Below are 19,858 nucleotides of genomic sequence, written 5' to 3' on the forward strand. Positions count from 1 at the left end.
GCAATAACAACAATAAATTGGATTTATATAGGGCCTTTCATGTTCAGAGGGTGTCCCAAGGCTGCAATAGGTAGGATGGTCCCAGCTGAATAAGCAGCAGCAAAGCTTGCCAAATAGTTCCTGCTCCAGGAAAAGAGTGCTTTCCATTCCAATAAATATCAGGAATTTCCTTGTATAGGTGGATGCTTGGAACAAATTGTTTTAGATACTCTTAAACATGTCACAATGCAGGTGATACGTAAACACCCGGCTAGCCAAAAGAAACCCTTCCAGACTCTCTCACCATTAAGCTGTTTCTTAGGAGTTCAATGCTCTCAATGTAAGGAAATACAGTACACTTGCTTGTTCATCTTAAAATTACCTTCACATCTGTGACTTTTATGCAAAATTTTATGTAAACTTTGGAGCTATCACATTATCACAAAGGATCAATAAAATGGCTAAAATTGGCCTAAAGGTGAAACAGGAAACCATTGTAAAAAAGCCCACAGTACAAAATTGTATGAAAATTGTTATACAATTTATCAAACCCAGTGAGGCCAACCAGAATATGTAGAATGTGTAGGAAATGGACAATCTTAAAACTGGTGCTTTTGGCCTATTTTTCTGAGATTTTGAGATTCTGAGATTAGTTATGTTTACTTGAGCTGATGCTGAAATGGAGTATACAAAACTTTATGAGCACAGAAATATAAACATGTTATAAAACTATGCATGAATTAAGGTCATATTTTGTATTGACACAGTTCATCTAATGTAAAATGCTTTTACCTATTGTTTGTGTGCCAGACTATTTAGATCAGGGTAGGGATTTCATCTTATTAATTTATTGCAAGCTTGTTTTAAATTCTTTTTTAATAGAAATCAAAAATTCTGACACCTTTTCCCAAAGATGAAGGGCCTCCTCTTCCAAAACCACCTTTGGACCCACTGGAGATTAAGAGAGTAAGCAACGCTCGTGCACGATTATTTAAAGCAGCCTCTCAGGGAAGTCTTCCGCTTGATAAGGTGATTCATTCAAAGGAAAGTAAGTGGCTTGTTCCCTATATTTAAAAAAGTTCCTATTGTGAGAAGTATTTTTCAGTTAAATAGAATTATCCTCAGATCTTTATACAAGACTTAATCAGACTTGGTGCATGTGGAACCTCCATTCTGCATAACTGAGCTGAAGTGGCACTGTTACAATATTGTTTTAATTACTTTTACAAAATGAAGTATTTTAACATTAAAATCAATGAAGCACTGATAAGTCCCACTAATTGATGGTTGACTGAGAGTCTAAAAATTGCAGAAATAAGTTGTTGCACATTTTTCACATGTTCACTGGTGCAAATCTTATTCCGGCTTCATGCCAATGCATCTTCAAAGCTAAGCAGTTTTCAAACTAATATTAATGATAGATCAGACTGTGGGTAAAATAATAAATCATGTAAGAAGAATATTTTAAATGTTCTCTTTCCTCTTTTGCTTTGTTGCACAACATCACTCATCTAAAATGTGGGGAGACGATCTGCCCTAGTCTCGAATTACTAATGTGAGGGAAGAGTGCATCAAAATGGTCAACAATGACTCTTCCCCTTTTTGTCTAGAAATGCCTGTTTTTCCTATTTCACCTCCGTATGGCAATATAAATTAATTTGGAATTTTGCTGAATGGAAACATGCATCTTGCACATCTTGGCATCTTAATTTAAATGATTACTAATTCTAAACTGGGCCACTAATTCTAAACTGAGTTACTTTTGCAGTATTTGTTTTTGCTACATCGTCGCTACTGAATATACAAATTTTAATTTACTAGGAGCAATGTTGGTAAGATTAGGCTGGAGCAGAGTTTACCCACTGGACTAGATAAAATGGTTCAAAAATATTATTTCATCTGTATTAATATTTTTGAATGCAATTTTTAATTTATGTATGGAGACAAGTCAGATTACATGCTTATTGAAGCTACTGACTGACTGTCAAAGGCGTGACAATCCAGACCTTTGTCATAAATTAAGTGATAATTTCTGCATTTTGTGATTTCATCTAGGATGAATTGAGTGGGATAATAGTAACAGGATAAGGATACAGTATATATGTTCATTGTGTAAAGTGGAAGGAAAATAACAGAATAACAAAATGAATGTCTTACTATGATTTTTTTCGTCTTTGAAATTTCGAAATGCAGTCAGGTGTTACAGTTCCAAGTGAGTTTGGTGCACCACTGAGTAGGTCAGATTGGAGTGGAGATGGGTGCAACAGAATTGTATTGGAGAATAACTACCTTATAAAAACTGGAATCGGACAAGGTTATTTTCTCTTGACTTAAGAATCTCATATATTCTTTTAATGATCATGTCAGGATTTCTGCACTCTGACGATTGGCAGTGCAGCACAATGTGTTGGAGCTCCAAAGCTATGCAGGATCACACTGCAGAGATGAATTTTAAAATAAACTTATGATGGAAATCTCTAATCTTAAAAAAAGGTCACAACTGCAATAAAAAATAAATGTACTGCAGCGGCATTTCTAGTAGGGGAGAGCAATACTAGATAAGTTATTTATGGTTTGCAGCCTCTGTCCTATCCATGATGTCACCCAGGCACATTTTTTATGAATATTAATAATACAAGAGACTAATTCAACATGATTAATCTGTAGCTGATTTCAGCTAAAAGTAATTCAGCTCTTTGAATACCTATTCATCAACTATACTATGACTTAATCAAATAGGAAATTGAAATGCACTTGTCTGTTGGTTGAGAATCAAATCTACAGTAAAAGTGACGAGTATGTTTGTTAATGTTATAAAGCATTATAAAAGCGAGGGGTCACAAATTCCAGTCACAGTTAAAAATACAACAAAATTCAATAGAATATCCCATTAAAACTATTCAGCCTGCATCACATGACTTTTTTTTCCAGAATGTCATGTGGTGCAGGCTGAATGGTTTTAATGGGATCCTCCCATCCACCCCACCATTGGTGGGGCTATCAGCGAATCTTCTCCCTCTATCTGGAACTCCCATCCCACTCGCTCCATTCCTCACCTCGTTCAAGATCTGTGTCAACACGTACCTCTTTGACTGCACTTTTGGTACAGTCTTTCATCTTTCTCCTCCTCAACCCCTTTGACTTTCACCCCTAACTTGGGTATCCAGTCAGCAGTGTGGACATCCTTCCGATGTGAAAGACACTATGTGAATTTTAATTGTGTTGTATTATAGGAGCGAGTAAATATTACAGGAGGAAGGAAATATATTTATTTCTCAGATAAAGTCTACCAGTACATTTTTAACCCATCAGAATGACAGCAAAGGTTCCTAGATTATGTTTAATTTGTGAATTTTCCATTAACTCTAATACAATCTTTCCCTTTTCCCACCTTCATGGTCCAATATCAGAGAAGGAATTAGTTTAGTTTATTATAAGTGTTCCCAGAGATCAATGTCTGTTTTTACTTAGCAGAGCTGTACTGAGTGCTTCATTATTGTGATTTGCTTACTCTGAGCGTTTCCTTTCTGCATCTTGCACTCACTGAGAAATGAGCACAAATAAAATGGTTCTGTTGTCTTTAAAAATTTTCTCCTAGCAGGGCTCTGATGTAAATGTCTAAGCTTGTGGTGACACATTCCTAGATCAGTCAAATAACACAATATTCTTCATTTGTAGAGGTAAAGAGGTTGAATTCAGAGGTATCCTTGAACGATAAAGATTTTTCTGATGGTGCTGATAAAAACATCTTCGACAATGAGAATACACAATGCAGGGGAGCAGCAAAGATCTTATCTGACAGGATGATTAAGTCAGAGGGCTCACTTACGAGACCTGGCAGTGGAAGGTACATCCATGAACTAAAACATTTCAAGTCAAGTTTTTGGAAGATTTTTTTTCTGATGTTTGATGAGATATTTGAGGACATATTTGTGGGTGAATAAGTCAGAATAGATGGCAATGTTGCAAAGTTTACAGCTTTTGATGATTTAATAAAATCATTCCCTGTACTTTTTAGATCCCTATTTATTATCTATTATTGTTGTATTTCCTCTTTAACTCGTAAAGGTAGGATGATTCAGGCTAGGAGGTGCATTCCAAACATATACTTCTTTTCCATTTTCAAAACACATTCAATGGGGGTTTGAGGCATATGCAGCCTGCCTGGTGCAGTGTGAAAAAAATAATTGACTGGAACAGGAAGCACATGGCAGAGAGCCAATTTAAGTTGAAATTAATTATTGAACTTGGAAATTTGGGACTTTTAATAATTCGCTGCAGGTGATAAACTGCTGCAGCACATCTCTTGGTATTTATCTCATGACAATTTTGGGGAATTTGTTGTGCACAAAATGGCTGCAGTGGTTGCTTAAAAATACAACAATAATAATAGTCCCACAAACAGTCGTGGATTGAGTGACCAAATTATTATTTGAAAAATACAGTCACTACACTTGACAGTAATTAGTGTAAAGCATTTTTAGACATTTGGACACATATATGCTATAAACGTTCAAATTATTTCTCTCTCTGTAGCACTCACCCTTTTACCTGATCATCTTTAGTGATTGCTTTATAGCCAGAAAATTCTATAACAGACTTCAAATGAGATCAACTGTATTTAATTCACAATAGAGCAATGGCAGTGGAAAATAAAATGTGATCTTATTGCATTAAGATGTACTGGTATGTAATTGAAATAATTGCAGTGGTTGGCTGGCCAGCAGGCAATGATTTCACCTGAAGGTATTTGTTAAAGAAGCTATACACCATAATGTGAACTAGTTAACACTCTGGTAAATGAATGCATGTTCTGTGGTGCAATAGTGCACCTTAAGCTGATTGTAGCTCCTAGTTTATCACTACACCATAATCAATTCTCCTATTTTCAGCACAAAGCTTGCATGCTGCTGAGCTATAATCACAGTAGGGGTGCTTTGCTCAGCAATAAAATATTTACCAAATCTCTAATTATATTTTTATGCACTATGGCAATTTGTAATTTTTTTTAGCTAGCTGTTTAGTTAGTAGGATGGTTAATGGAAAACTACTTTAACTGAAACCTGTTTGGCTTCAAGTAACATGGTTAACATTCCACCTACACATTAAAACTATATGGGAACAGAATTTTTAGTTCTCATCAATATCAAATTTATGTCTGTTTACAAAATAGAAAATGAAGACATAGATTTTGCTCACAACAACTATAGTACTAGGAATAATGATTTAAGAAATCTGAATATAAAATATTGTAATAGTAAAATTAAATACTTGATAGTTGTATTGTTTTAACCTCAAAATTTATCCTTTTTTGTTGAATTCAATGAATATTTTTTTAAAATGATGCCTCACATTTTAAATTAAATTGTATTGATTTTCAATTGTATTGATTCTCAATACGATAATGGCAATATAACACCAAGAATAAGGGTGATATATTAAATCTGAATATAGATTTTCCCCACATCTGTGCCTTCTTCATGTCCAGGCTTCACTTTGTCAGTTTTCTGCTTCCTGGATCTCCCAACTCTTCCCTCCACAAGCTGCAGACCATCTAGAACTCTCCACATTAGGCCCCTATTATCTACATACTTGGCTCCACTGGTTCCCCATTTCCCTGAGGATCAGGTTCAAGATCCTCATCCTCACTTTTAAATTCTCTACTGCTGTGATCTTCTAAAACCCTAACAACCTGCCATCTCACTTCACACTGCTGCTGTGACCTTCTAAAACCCTAACAACCTACCATCTCCCTTTACATCACCCACCACCATTAATGGTTAGATTTTCAGCCTTTCTGACCCCGCACTCTGGAACTCCATCTTGGAGTCCCTTCGTCTCATCCCTTCCCTCGCCTCATTCAGGTCTGTCTCAAGACTTTCCTCTTTGACCACACTTTCAGTCATCTTCCCACCTCCCATTTTGCCCCCCCTCCTCCTTGGCCCCCACCTCCCATCTTGCCCCCCTCCTCCCTTGGTACCCACCCCTCATCTGTCCAGTGCACTGGGATGTCCTCCTGATATGAAAGGCTCCTTATAAATGCAATTTGTTGTTGAGTGAAGACCTCTATATAAATGGAAGTTGTTGCTGAAATCACTTCCTGCATTCTGCATAAGCACACTATGTGTAGAAAGCGCCGCTGATGCCACAAGTGCAGGGCACAGAAAATGACATCAGGTGATTTGATAATCAGGAAGTCAGCTATTTGTTTAACATGGGAAGTCAATCAGACAGTGTTGGTTGTGTGGTATACTGTGGTTCTAATGGAGAGCGGATCCACAGTAGGCCTGCATTCAACAAAGGAATGTTCTAACAGGACTGGACTGTATGAGATAACTACAGCGTCCTTATTTCAGATTATACTTGCAGGTTATACCTGCAGTTTTACATTTGTTTCATGGCTGTTTTGGGGACATTCCTGTGTGAAATTGTGTTGCCATATCTGCCTAATTAAAACACAAGTCATTCCATCTCACAGTAAATTCTGTACAGCTTTGAGACATCCGTCTGACGTGATAAGGGGCTATACCAAATACAAGGATTATTATTATTGTAAAATTAAATACTTGATAGTTGCATTGTTTTAACCTCAAAATGAATCCTTTTTTAAGAACGGGACATTCAATAATATCCATCTTGTGACCTAAATAAATAGATAATAAAAACAACTTTCATTTACTCTGACTGGCAGAGACCAACTTTCTCCCATAGTGCTGTGTAGAGGGAGCTCCCTAGAATAGTTTCTCAGCGCAGTGTATTGCGAATCACAATTTTGCTGTGGGAAAGTATGGAGTGAACACCAGTCACTTGCCTGAAGGGAAAAAGAGGAAGAGGAATTTCAGTGTTAAATCATTTCAAGCTGCTTTTGCATCTAATCGATGTGTATGGACAAGAGTTGATAAAAACCAAAGAGCAGATTTCCAGCCTGGTGTGATGTGCACAGTAATAAGGGGAGGCATATAGTGGGGTCGGGGGGTGAGGAAGCTTACCTCAGGAGTCAAAATACTGTAGCATATGTACGCAAATATGTGGTGAACTGTTCTTAATACTTCTACTCATAAGGCCTAAGCTTTTTAGGTTAAGGTTGTTCTGTTAGTTTGTGCCCTTCTAACATATCATTGTTATAGTCTCAAAGCTTTTTAGAAAATTTCAGCTACACTATTTTAATCCCAGATATGGGCATGTAATCATAAATTTAAGTGACAGATGCCCTAAGAATCTCTGCGGGATACCAGTTCAGCATGTTAGACAGAGCACTTCCTTTTTGTGCTGGTTTGATAATGGCATTTCTGCACGCACTTAGCAATAATTAGGCTCGTCGTCAATACATTGCATCAGTTTTATTACCCTGTCCAATATGTGATCCTGGCAATACTCATGATATTTGAAGACATGCCTTTTGTTGATTAAACAAAAAAAACTGTACAATACATTTTTATGAAATTGTCAAATATCTTTGACTTAATTTCTATATGCAATACTCTCACCCCATGTATATTTTGGAGTTTAGTTTCTAAATATTTTTGAACTCAGAAATGTATTTGGGTAATTTTTTATATGAAATTCATCCAATGAGCAAACAGTGTCATTTTTATTCAGTGTAGATGTAGATTATATAAATACTCTATCTTAATGATGAGTGATGTGTTCTGTTTATATTTCATGCCATGTTAACATCCATCATGTTTAGAAATTAAGTTATAAATCCTTGGAGGATTTGTAAAGCCCCAAGTCTATTTAATTTGTAATAGTTTAATTAGCTGAAAGATTGGATATTGCAATGGGTAAGCAAATTTTCCTTAATTTCTGGGACTTGAGTTTGAAATTAGCCACACTGAATGTAGGTTTTAATTCTATCCATAATTAGCTACTTTTGGTGTTGTCGGTCCAATTTCTAATGTTCGAATGACCTCACTGACCAGTGATTCCCCTGCAGTAAATGAGAGGTAGAGAAAGGTATTGGGTTTCTCTGTGATGCTTTCCATGGTCATATATCCTGTCACCAGTCAATATCATAGATAAAAAAATAATATTGGGAAGAGATATCAATGGATTACCAGAGCATGTGGAAGCAAGTGCCTTTAGGAGAATGCACACACATTTTTTTACCATGGAAAGCATCATAGTGAAACCTAATATCTGTTTATTTCTCACTTTGGCAGAAGTTACTGATAGTGATTGTGATGAAAGCCTTCCTGATGGAATTTGTAGTGTCCCTTCTTGTACTCTGGCCAAGGTGAGATAACTTACACCATGGATCAAACCTGAGACCACCCTGGCCTTTATGGTTCAATACAGAATGAAAGGTGTATTTATGAATTAAGAGAGTTATAAAGCAAGTTTTTTTTAGCATTTTTACTTTCTTGCTTTGATGTTGATTAGTTTTCATTTATTGATCAATCTATTCTATAATTTCAAAGTATTATTAATTCAGCACCACCATAGAATGGTAGAACATGTCTTGTTTTGTCATGTTCTTCATGGAGATTTTTCTCTTTATACAAAATGTGCTGTTTTTTGGTTCACTGTAAAGAGTATTTCCCTGCTTCAAAGGACATTATGTTTAATCTCAGAAACTTGTGCAGCACAAGTGTTGGTTATAAGTCACATGATAGATAATTGCCATTGGTGAGTCATATTGTGCACAGATCATATAGCCATCATTCTGCTTTGACTGAAATGCATTTCCTCATTTATTACAGTGAACAGATTGGTCAAAATAGTATGCCTTCCTCCAGCCCTTGCAGCACAGAACCAAGCAATTTGCAAAGCAGATCAGGTAAAGCCTTTTCTGATGATTATTTGTATCATTTTCTTTCTGAACAGCCAAAAATACAGTAGTATGTTTATACTGAATCTGTAACAAGTCTTTTTCTAAAAATATTCATTTTTGTTGAATGTTTGTACTCATTAAAATGTCCAAGTTGGAGATACGTCTGCCACCTTTTGTAATAAATCGGGCCATTCTGGAGGAAGGGAAAGAGCTGTGGCCAGCGGCATGTTCACCTCATAGCAACCACAATTCTTGCTCCTTTGACGATTGCTGGCTTCTTCCTCTTGTCATGCTTGTTAATCTCTTCCTTCCTTTGCTCACTGCAGGTGTTTTTTTTACCAACTAAACATCGAAAAACTGAAGCCACTCTGCTTCAGCCAGTGCCTTATATCTAGCTCTGATTGTATCAACCTCTCCAACTGCTCACCAGCTCATGGAGCTAATGCAAAATCTCAGCATATTGTTTGACTCTCACCGCTCCTTTAGTTGTCACAACCAGTTATTGACAAAGTCCACTTCCCACCATCTGTGCAACATATCTATCCAGATTCTTTCTCCAGTTTCTCCACTTCTGCTGTTACCCTATTTTCTCCCAATTATCTACCATCCTCTCCTACTGAGGCTTCTATCTCCTTTGGGCCACCCCCGATCTTTGTGCTCTTGACCAATTAATGTTTCACTAGATCGCTTCTCAAGAAGTAATTTTAGCTGGTCAGTCAGTCCCACCCTTAATTGTCTGGGAAACTAGTTTAGGCTGCAATGACAGTCCACCCACCAACTGGTTTGCAATGGGCTCAAACTAGGTTTATTTGAAGTTGCAGAGAAGGAAAAATGTGCACTCACCTGTTCCACCAGCCTGCCCGCTCCACTACCAGCAGTTGGATCTTCAGCCGTTTTGCCCCCACCCTCTGGAACTCCATCCCGGAGCCACTTTGCCTTGCACCCTCCCTTGCCTCTTTCAAGGCCCTTCTCTAGACCTTCCTCTGACTGTGTCCCCTTTACATCATCCTATGTCAAATACCATTGCCCAGTGGAAGGTAGCATGTCTCTGGTAACGTGACTCTGTAATAAGCTGCAAGAAATCCCTGAGAGTGGTCTAGATGCCTTGTTCTTTTGTTATGTTGGTCTCTTTTCCTTCGCACCTCCCATATACAGAAGTGCCTAGGAGTTGAACAGTGTCACCTAACTAATATTGCACTTTTATTGGAAGGGGTGGGTAAGGTGTAAATAGAGAATTTTGAGGCTTTGGTTAGTGATAAATTACTGCTGAAATTGAGCTATGATTTTGTTGTCCTCCCAAAGGCCTAGCTTTAAATCTCAAAATCATAAAGATGACTATTAATCTTTGCAATTTATAGGTTTTCAAACATTTCCTGTATAATAAATGGAAGTAGAGCATAAGATTAGTAAACACTGTAGTGGTTGGCTAATACAAATAAATTAGGAGATTAAATATTCAAGTAAAATGGCAACACTGCAGGTTCAGAAATGAAGTGTCCCCCAAAAAAACACATTAAAGAACTTGCCCAGTACCTTAAAGATGCATGACTAATCTGAATGCTTTTGAATGATTATTTCTGTGAAAGACTTGTTTATAATTTGGAGTTTATGTGCAACTATTATGAAATTAATGAGAATAGCTGCAGAATATTGAAACAGTGTTTCATCCTCGCAGGCCTCACTAAAATGAAGTTGGTTGTGGCTCGAGCTAAATGTTAATGCTATAAGATCACTCTTTCGTTTGTTAATTTTCTGTTACAAAAAAAATCTATGTTCAAAGTTCCCTTGGTAATCTTAATGATTAATTACAATTGCTTCAAAATAGAATCTTTCATGTAGCCTTTCAAGTGATGACTTTTTCATAAGATTTAAATGAACACTTCAGAAACCGGATGAAACTTGAAACAAATTCCACCCATTGAATGTTTATATAAATAATCATGTACCCGAGTATCGAGTATCGGAGTAAGGTACTTAAGATTTTCACAAAGAAAGCATGTAACTAGTTCCATGTGCAGCGCAGCCTGAATTGTTAGTGTTGCTAAGGCTCCAACAGTGATGTGCCAAAAAAAGCAGCCAATCAACCAAGACTGATTATTAACAAGCCATTTCCTGAATCAAACATGCAAAAGCAGTGCGAGCGTGAAATTCTGCAACGTCCTAGCAGTGTAGTTCACACCATTTGCCACCTAAATTTAAACTTTATTCTTGGTCAACTTCAAAGCCCTTCATTGTCTTGCTCCCCCCTACCTCTGCAAACTCCTAACCCCCTACATCCTGTTCGCTCCCTCTGCTCAGTGGGCTCCAGCCTGCTTCACGTCCCCCCGCCTCGCTTGCCCCACTATTGGCGGACGGGCCTTCCTCCACTCTGCCTCCACCCGCTGGAACTCCAAACCGCAGTCCCTCCGCCTCGCCACCTCCCTTGCCACCTTTAAGACCTATCTCAAGACCCTCCTCTTCGACCGTGCTTTCCATCTCCCTGCCTCCCCCCTGCCCTCCACCCTCCCCCACCCCAACCCCCAGCTCGGGTCCATAATTCTGTCCAGCGCCTTGGGTCATCCTCCCGACGTGAAAGGCATTTTACAAATATAATTTTATTGTTGTTGTTTATCATTGTGTAAATTTTCAGAAAGCTGTACCTTATTAGATTTTTTTAATTCTTGTGAAAAATTGTGAGTGTATCATAAACATACTACAAACTATTTTATTGCTGGAATCTCCAGTTTGTAAACTTCATAGGTGCTACTGATTCAGATTTACATAGAATGTTACATCACGCAATTGTGCTGGTCAGCCCAACTAATCCATTTATACTCCATATTAGCATCTACCATTCCAAATCCCTTTCCCCATACAACTTTATTCCCTACTCCTATTTACAATAAACAAGGTAAACAGGATGCTGGGCTATATTGCCAAATCAGTGGAGTTCAGATCCCTAAACATCAATAGTCTGGGCAGTCCGCAGTTCCTGTCTCCACGACATAACAGAGTTAAGACATGTGAGAGAGAGTTGGTGGGGTGTGGGGTGGGGGGGGACGGAGGTGCGAGTGAAGGTAGCGTTTCGTGGTTCACTGTCACGACAGACGATTGGAGCCTCCTCGGCCAGCGCAGGAGGTGCTGAGGACACATGCTGTGCAGTTTCCTCACAGAAAACTCCCTCTTTCCCCAGTGAGAAACTCCTCTATGGCCTTCATCTCCCTTCACCACTCTACCTCTGCGATCTCCTGACCCAGCATTCCCTTTGCCTAGCAAGCACCGGCTTGCTTCATATCCTGCCACTCCATCTGCCCTACTATCATCATTTTGTCTCCACTCTCTGGAGCTCCATTCCCGGAGTCCCTCCGACTCACTCCCTTCCTCATTTTTTTCAAGGTATGTCAAGACCTGACCTTTTGACCACATTTTTAGTCATTTTTCCCCCTCCCCACCTCCCTCAGTTCCCATCCCATTTTGGGTGCCCAGCTGGCAATGTCGAGCGCTTTGAGACATCCTTCCAACGTGAAAAAGGCGCTGTATCTATAATAATACTTGCATTTGATATAGCGCTTTTCACTTCTTCTAGACATCTCAAAGCGCTTCACAGAACATACTGTAAAGTGATTGACTGTATATTTGTGGGCAAAACGCGGCAGCCAATTGCGCCTCAGTGTCCCACAAACAGTTGCGGATTGAAAATGACCAATTTATTATTGTTTTGTAGGGATTATTATTAGGTATGTGGAGTAAGGAAACTTTCCCAAGGTTTCGCCCTGCCTGGAATTGAACCCAGGTGTCTCGTTTGCAAGGGGAGTGCTCTCACCACTGAGCTACAGGACTCCATATAGGAACCTGAGGGGCCATTCAGTCCCTTGAACCTGTTCCACCATTCTATAGGGTGACCAAAAAGTCGTGATACCCTATTATCCAAAAACAATTATAATTTCTTTAAGACTTATTAGACATTGTAATGGATCACAACTTTTTTGGCACCCTATAATGGATCATGGCTCAACTCCAACTTAAAATGTAAATAAACTGTAAATATTGCTATTTTTCTGGAAGTCAAACACGAAAATATTGCTAATGTGGTTTGTGGATGTTTCTCAAATAGAGCATCCGCCCCTCAGCAGCTAAAAGGTTGGACCATTCTGGTGTAAATCTTTGGATCTATTGAAATCTAAAAGTAGATCCTACTCCTAAAAAGTTTGTAGACCACTGATATACACTTTGTCTGTCAATGCATTTTGTGGTATAATACTTGTTACAATGTTTTGACATGATAGTGTATTTTGCATATCTCCTCTGAATGTGTAACTTCAATCTAACTTCAACAGCAAATTGCATATATAAAGCACCTTTCATGTCGGGAGGAGGTCCCAAAGCTCTGAAATTATTTTATTAATTATTTATTGAACTGTTATGGAAATCAAGTCAGAGGATACTAGATGGAAACAGAAGAAAATTTTGTGTCAAGCATGATTTTAGCCTCCGTTTATAAGCAGCAACATAGCAGGGAAGTTGGGTCTTCTTCACAGATGTGATAAACAAATGACCACTGTTACAATAAAGGGCACAAGTGGTTTTCCAAACCTGATTTTTTAACAATTTTTTTTTGTTGAAGATGCTTTCAAACAAATAGCAAACAAAAGCCACAGCCTGCAATTATATAGCAACCTTTATGCAAGATAGCATCTAGGAATGCTGTGTACAGTGATGGGGTTGGATGTTGAGCAAGAGAGAAGGGAAGGGGGAAGTGGATATAGGTACAATCGAAGAAGTACGTCTTGAACAAAACCATGAAGTATGTGAATAGTGAATTGCCTACTAATGTAGTGTACTGTGAGGGTGTAAAATAATCAGTTTTTATTGTGGAAAATATTTTCCAAAATATTTTCCCATGATTTGATTATTCATTTTAAACTGTATTTGCAAACTACTTGAAAGTCTTTGGAATGCAGTCAAATTGATGTGTGTTTTTTATTATTCATTATTTATTAATTTGCACTGAAAAGTGCTAAAGGTAAGATAAAATGGAAAATCTAAATTGAATGCTATGAATGAAATTAAATCCCCCTATTCATATGACTTTGGTGTAGGGTCAAGTAGTGGATCAAGGACATGTGAACGAGAAACTGAAGAAGAAACTCTTTACTGGGATACAAAGATTCAGCCTATACTTCGTGAACTCGAGCCATTAAGCAGTGGTGGGTAGATTTTATTTTATCCCTTCAGCTTTTTCATTCAAAGTACTGCATTTTTTATTTGTAAGTCATTAGTCAATGGCTATTAATAGAATAGTTCATGGAATAGTCAGATGCTGTCTCTCTCCAGTGATTTTGCCACATAGTGAATTTTTCTTTGCGTGGAGGCTTAAAATGATGCTCAAATACTTTCCAACAAGTTATTGGCTGCTCTTGCGCATTATACGTATCATGAAAAATAGACCAGTTTGATCGTGTGAGAGAGCCCAGCATTTCACTGTTTCTCTGGATCTGTGCTTCACTGTAAGCACTGTATTATAACAGCATGTATTTTAAGCATGTGGTAGAGGGCTGAGCAGGAACACCTGGAGGTACATGGATTATGTATGAGGTGATTGGGTGGTATATTGGGATGCTTAAAAATGGATTGAAGGTACTTTGGAGAGGCAGGAAAGGGGATTTTGAAGTGTGTGGGGTAAACAAAGGAGGCATAAGGAAAGGAGATCAGAAACATAGTGGATTGATACAATTTTGTCCCCAAAGAGTTCAAATACTGCCACTATACTTAGGAGGCTTCCTAAGAAAGAGATAAAGGAAGCTGCGTTTGAACTTTCAATTTTAATTAGGAAATATCTCAAAATATTGAGATTAATCTCTGTCCAATATTAATCTGGGATGTTAGGCACTTGTTAAGCAGGTGTCAGCCTAGCTCAGTTGGTATAACTCTTGTTTCTGAGTCAAAAGGTTGTGGGTTCAATCCCCATGTAATTGGAGCTTTGAAATCATAGTTTAGGCTGACACTTCAGTGTAGTGTTGTGCTTCTTTGTTGGAGGTGCCATCCTGGTAACTAAGGCACTATATCAAATGCATTGATTAATATTAAATTATTATTAGGATGTATGAAACTTATTCATATCTTGCATGAAAGACAAGTGTTCAAACAGTTAAACCCATGCTCAAGATGCATGTTTAAGGCTGTCAGGTGAGGATAGGATTGGACTTGGTTTTGAAGCTCTCTGCTGTCAGATCGCCTGCTTACACTCCATGTCAAGGCTCACACATGAATAATGACCACATGGCCAAGAGTACTGATTGCGTGTGGAATCATGCCCTAGTAGAAAGGGTAAAATGGGTAATTTATTTCATGAGAGGAGGAAGTAAATTAGGTGGACCAAAATTCATTATCACCTACAGTTGTGTGTTTTTTTTTAAATGTAAAAGTGTTTTAGGGAACCTCTTGTCTTAATTTATTTTATGGCTGCGAGCTTGCGGGATAGTCAATATTTAGTAATTGAATATAGGTGATATTGTCAAATTCACCATGCTAAGTAAAATGATTTTGATATAAAATACAGGTTGCTCTTTGGAATTAAATATTTTCCTTGATTAGCATCAAAACTATAAAGTATGAAGAGTGAAATGAAACAAGAATTGAACACGTGCAAAATGTCAATCGCTTATCTTATTTTGATTAGACATTGATGTAGAACAACTCTGCAAAACGTGCTACTTGCTCCATTGTACTCTGGAGGAGGGAAATATGCTGGGAAAGATGTGTAAGAGGAGAGGGATCCTTCTGAAAACTCTCTACAAACTGGTGGATATTGGCTCAGATCAACTCTCACTTCAACTAGCTAAACTCATACTATCTGTAAGTTGAAAAAGATAAACTGCAAACATGGTAAATCTGAATAGAATAAAAGGCTGGAAATTTCCAGTAGTTCAATTGGCTTCTGCTATAGAAAACTAAGCTAATGTTTTCGGTATGTCTCTTCTTGATGTAATTTTTTTCAGACATTCTGATTATATGGGGGATAAATCTTTCTAATCTTGAGTTTTTTTGGGTCTTGCTCATTTTAAATTTGTCCTTTGTTTAGGTGCTTTCTTATACCTTCATAATTGATACTGCTCAGCAATTGAAAGAACTGGATTATGTTTCACCCCATTTGCTCTTCTCCAGTTTAGCTGTCCAGCACCTTGGGATGTCCTCCCAACGTGAAAGGCGCTATACAAATGTAATCTTCTTGCTGTTGTAAATTTCTCATAATTTGTAGCCCTTACTCTCCGAAACATCCTTGTCACCCTTCTCTGAACCCTCTTCAACATATCATTGTCTTTAAAAACTCTCACAAAAATTGCCTCCTCTTTCCCCATATCTCCTAATTTCACTGTGCTTACATTCTGATGAGATTGAGTTGTGATCAAATTATAAATAAAAATGTTAAAGTTAAATTGCCCTTAAGCTAATAATGAGTGTTCACTCTTTGTTTATAAGGGTTTTGTTATGAACTGAGTTTTAGCAGTCTTAGCTCTGTGTATGCTGAACATGATCCAGGTCTTTAAAATGCTGAAAGACATGAATATTAAAGGAAATGTCGAAACAGGAGTTTAAAGTAGAAAGCTCCAGTTCGAAAAGCATGTATCAACCCTCACACAGTGGGTAAATGATCTCCTCCTGTGCCATAAATACTGATTGCATTAAAATGGTAGATCTGATATGTTATAGTTGGACAATAATGTCATTTTTGTATTATGTCTAATTTTGGTGGTTTGTTTTCTAGCTTAAAGTCAGTGGCAAAAATCTGCTTAATGTCTGTAAATTGATGTTCAAAGTTAGCAGGACTGAAAACAATGACTCGTTGTTCCAAAATGATGGTATTTTGGGTAAGTGGTATTCCTATTTGAATTCCAAAAGCAATCAAAATAGGTGTCTTGAATAACTACACAATATTATGTAATCTCCCAATACTATTACATGTTAGATTAGTAACACGTTTACAAAATCTTGGGTCCTGTTAATTGTGTTGGATTTTGCCTAACAATGTGGGTTCTGGTTTTCTATCCTCCATTTGATATAGCACTTTTCACGTCAGAAGGATGTCTCAAAGTACTTCATAGGATACACTGTAATGTGTAGTGACTGTACATTTTGCAGGCAAACACGGTAGACATTTTGTCCACTGCAGGTGTTAGCCTAGCTTAGTTCATAGCACTCTTGCCTCTGGATCAGAGAGTTGTGGGTTTAAGACCCACTAGGACCTTGTCTTAGTCTAGTCAAGCGAGTCTGGTCAATGCTGGGGCTGCCTGCATTGTCAGAGGTGCCATCTTCAGATAGATATTAAACCAAGCCCAGTCTGCTTGTTCAGGTGAACCTTAAAGATCCCACGACACCATTCAAAAATAGGTAGGTTTCTCCAATGCCTTGGCCAATAATTCCTCACCAACAATTGATTATTTTTGTCCTCGGTCCCCTCCTTGGTGACCTTGGTGACATGATCTGCAAACTTCCACATGTATGCGGATGACACCCAACTCTATCTCTCTGCCTCCACCCTTGATTCCAGGGCAACTGATATCCTGGCAGACTGTCTGTCAGACATCAAGCCCTGGATGAGAACCAACTTTCTACAACTGAATGTCAGCAAGGCCGAGGCTACAGAAACTCCTCGTCGCCCTCTTTTTCGACCGTGCCAACAACCGCTCCTACATCTCTGCTCTCCTTCAACCCAGCCCTGCCTCCCCACGCTTGGGTCCTGAACCCCGACTGTTCAGCACCTTAGGACGTCCTCCCAATGTGAAAGGCGCTTTACAAATTTAATTTTGTTGTTGTTATATTCACTTCATGGCTGTTTGTGTTCAAATTGGCTTCCAGGTTCACCTACAAATTCAGTCACTTCACTGTAACAGCAACTATTTGTACCTTGGCTCTTGAGACATTTCGAATGCAAGGATTATTCATATTAATTATATAATTCACAAGTGCAAAATAGTATTTTGCCATATTGCAATGCCATCTGCTGGTACTAAGAGCAATATGTATCTACGTGTTAAATAGAACACTCACCTAATAATGGATAATTTTCTTCATGTGAGAGATCTCTAACTCCCTCTTGCTTGCAATGGTCCATGTAATCAGTTAATAATATAATGAGATTCTGTGGACTATTACTGGTATTTTCTGTGGATATGTGATATGTATGCTAACAGTCTCATATCATAGAATTGGAGTAGAGGCTTAATTGAAGAGGACTGTGCCGACCAAACATACCACTAGTAGTTGGGGACTAAATTAATGCATCCACAATTGTTGGTTTGTAATCACTGGCAAGATGTTAAGTTCTAATTATAAAGTGGTGCTTTTTAAATGGTCTCACATGCAATATTTTTGTGAGTAGAAATTCTTATAATAAAAATTTTCAGAATAATAAATACATATATACACTTTTTCTAACTACAGAGGTTGCAGATTAGATAGATTTAGAAAATGCAGATACCTGTAGAATGTTTATTGAAACTTTGACAACAAATTAAATATGAATAGGAAGCAGGGATAAGTTATTAAATTCCTAAAATTTGATAATTTTGCTGTTTGAAGTAAATGTCTTTCTAAAAGAGTATATTGTTTGCAGATTGTTTGCTGGATGTCTTCAGTGGCCCAGACCCACTTGGCAACATTGATGCTCTTTTATATTGTATGGGAACAATTAAATTCCTTTCTGGGAATATGGCTTTGCTCAAGAACCTGCTCAATAAAGGTTTAGTTGAGACTTTGGTACAATTGACAAAGCAGATCAATGATGCCAACAAAGAAAGTGACACATATTTCTCCAGCTCAGGACATTTATTGGTCCAGGTTAGTATCATTGTAATAAGCTCATTATTTATATGTATTTTATAGCTAGTACCAATATATTTCATAATATAAATCCGCCACAATCTTTAGCACATGCTTCACACTTCATTTGTTTTATTAAAAATCATCAAAAATATTCCATATCCTCTTATGACATCTATGATCAGTTATTGTCTTAACATTGTCTACTTTCATTTTCTAGGTTGACCCTCTTTTACATTTGAACCATGATGAATGTGTAGTTACTTGTGTTCAAAGCTTTACTAACTTATGGGCATGTGGCACTCGTGAACGCTCGTTTTGTAATGCTTCTAGTAACGTACTGTTGTCTGTTTAACATATTTATGGGATGATTGGAAAAACTGGGTATGCTGCATTTGATAATGTTTAACTAAAGATCGAGACAAGTGTTTGGAATAGTACAGTAAACTACAGTAAAACTTTTCAAACCTGTTTCTTTTTCATATATAGTCAAACAACTCAAGGAACTTGGGCCAAAGTGGCCTTTATACAAGGCTGCCCTCTGAGTAAGGTTTCATTGGTGTTCGAGTAGGCTGTTCCAGTGTGATTATTAACAGGGTGGGGTGACCCGTAGCTGAACAGAGCTGATTACTTGAATAGGTTTGACTATAATTGCTACAAAGAGCATACTGCTAAATGTTCCAGAACAAACTGAGAACATGTTGCAAAGCTCTTGTATAACATTTTTTTTCACTCTTGAGAAAATTACATGAAGGGCCAAAGGAACCTTGAGATAGTGAATCTGCCTGCTAATAGCGTGGCAGTGTAAATGCAGGGAGTGCAAATTGATCACTAAAATCGAAACCCTCAAAAACTACAGTGGACTAGTTCTCTAATAACATTAAAAGAAACTAATGCGGGATTGACACTGGTTTTGCATATGTGCTTAGCTGTACAAACTTAGAACTCTGTTCAGCCCCTGTCACGTGCAGTTTTGGAGTGGGAATTATAAATGGTGTCCTCCAAATCGCTTTACTGTTTAAAACAATTTCAAGTTGCTTCCAGCTATATAATTGAGGCATAATTACATATACTATTAGAACCTTACCTATACTATAGGAGTCCTATAGCTCAGTGGTTAGAGCACTCACAAGTGAGATACCTGGGTTCAATTCCCTGCTGGGCGAAACCTTAGGCAAGTTTCCTTACTCCACATGCCAGATAATAATCCCTCAGGAAAAAAAAACAATAATAATTTGGTCACTCAATCCACGACTGTTTGTGGGACACTGCTGTGCACAATCAGCTGCCGCATTTCGCCCACAAAAT

General features: G+C 37.9%; 1 protein-coding gene across 1 annotated transcript in view; it reads left to right on the forward strand.

Annotated features, from left to right (window-relative positions):
- The window catches only part of armc2 (armadillo repeat containing 2), a 48,560-nt gene that overhangs the window by 6,846 nt on the left and 21,856 nt on the right, over positions 1 to 19,858 (forward strand). The window contains exons 4-10 of the mRNA XM_007892890.2: positions 862 to 1,027; positions 3,658 to 3,826; positions 8,682 to 8,758; positions 13,831 to 13,938; positions 15,411 to 15,586; positions 16,497 to 16,599; positions 18,345 to 18,568. Of these exons, the coding sequence (XP_007891081.2) occupies positions 862 to 1,027; positions 3,658 to 3,826; positions 8,682 to 8,758; positions 13,831 to 13,938; positions 15,411 to 15,586; positions 16,497 to 16,599; positions 18,345 to 18,568 (1,023 nt within the window). The remainder of the gene's footprint in view (positions 1 to 861; positions 1,028 to 3,657; positions 3,827 to 8,681; positions 8,759 to 13,830; positions 13,939 to 15,410; positions 15,587 to 16,496; positions 16,600 to 18,344; positions 18,569 to 19,858) is intronic.

The sequence above is a fragment of the Callorhinchus milii genome, unplaced genomic scaffold (genome assembly GCF_018977255.1).
Source record: "Callorhinchus milii isolate IMCB2004 unplaced genomic scaffold, IMCB_Cmil_1.0 Scaffold3, whole genome shotgun sequence".
Classification (NCBI taxonomy): Eukaryota; Metazoa; Chordata; class Chondrichthyes; order Chimaeriformes; family Callorhinchidae; genus Callorhinchus; species Callorhinchus milii.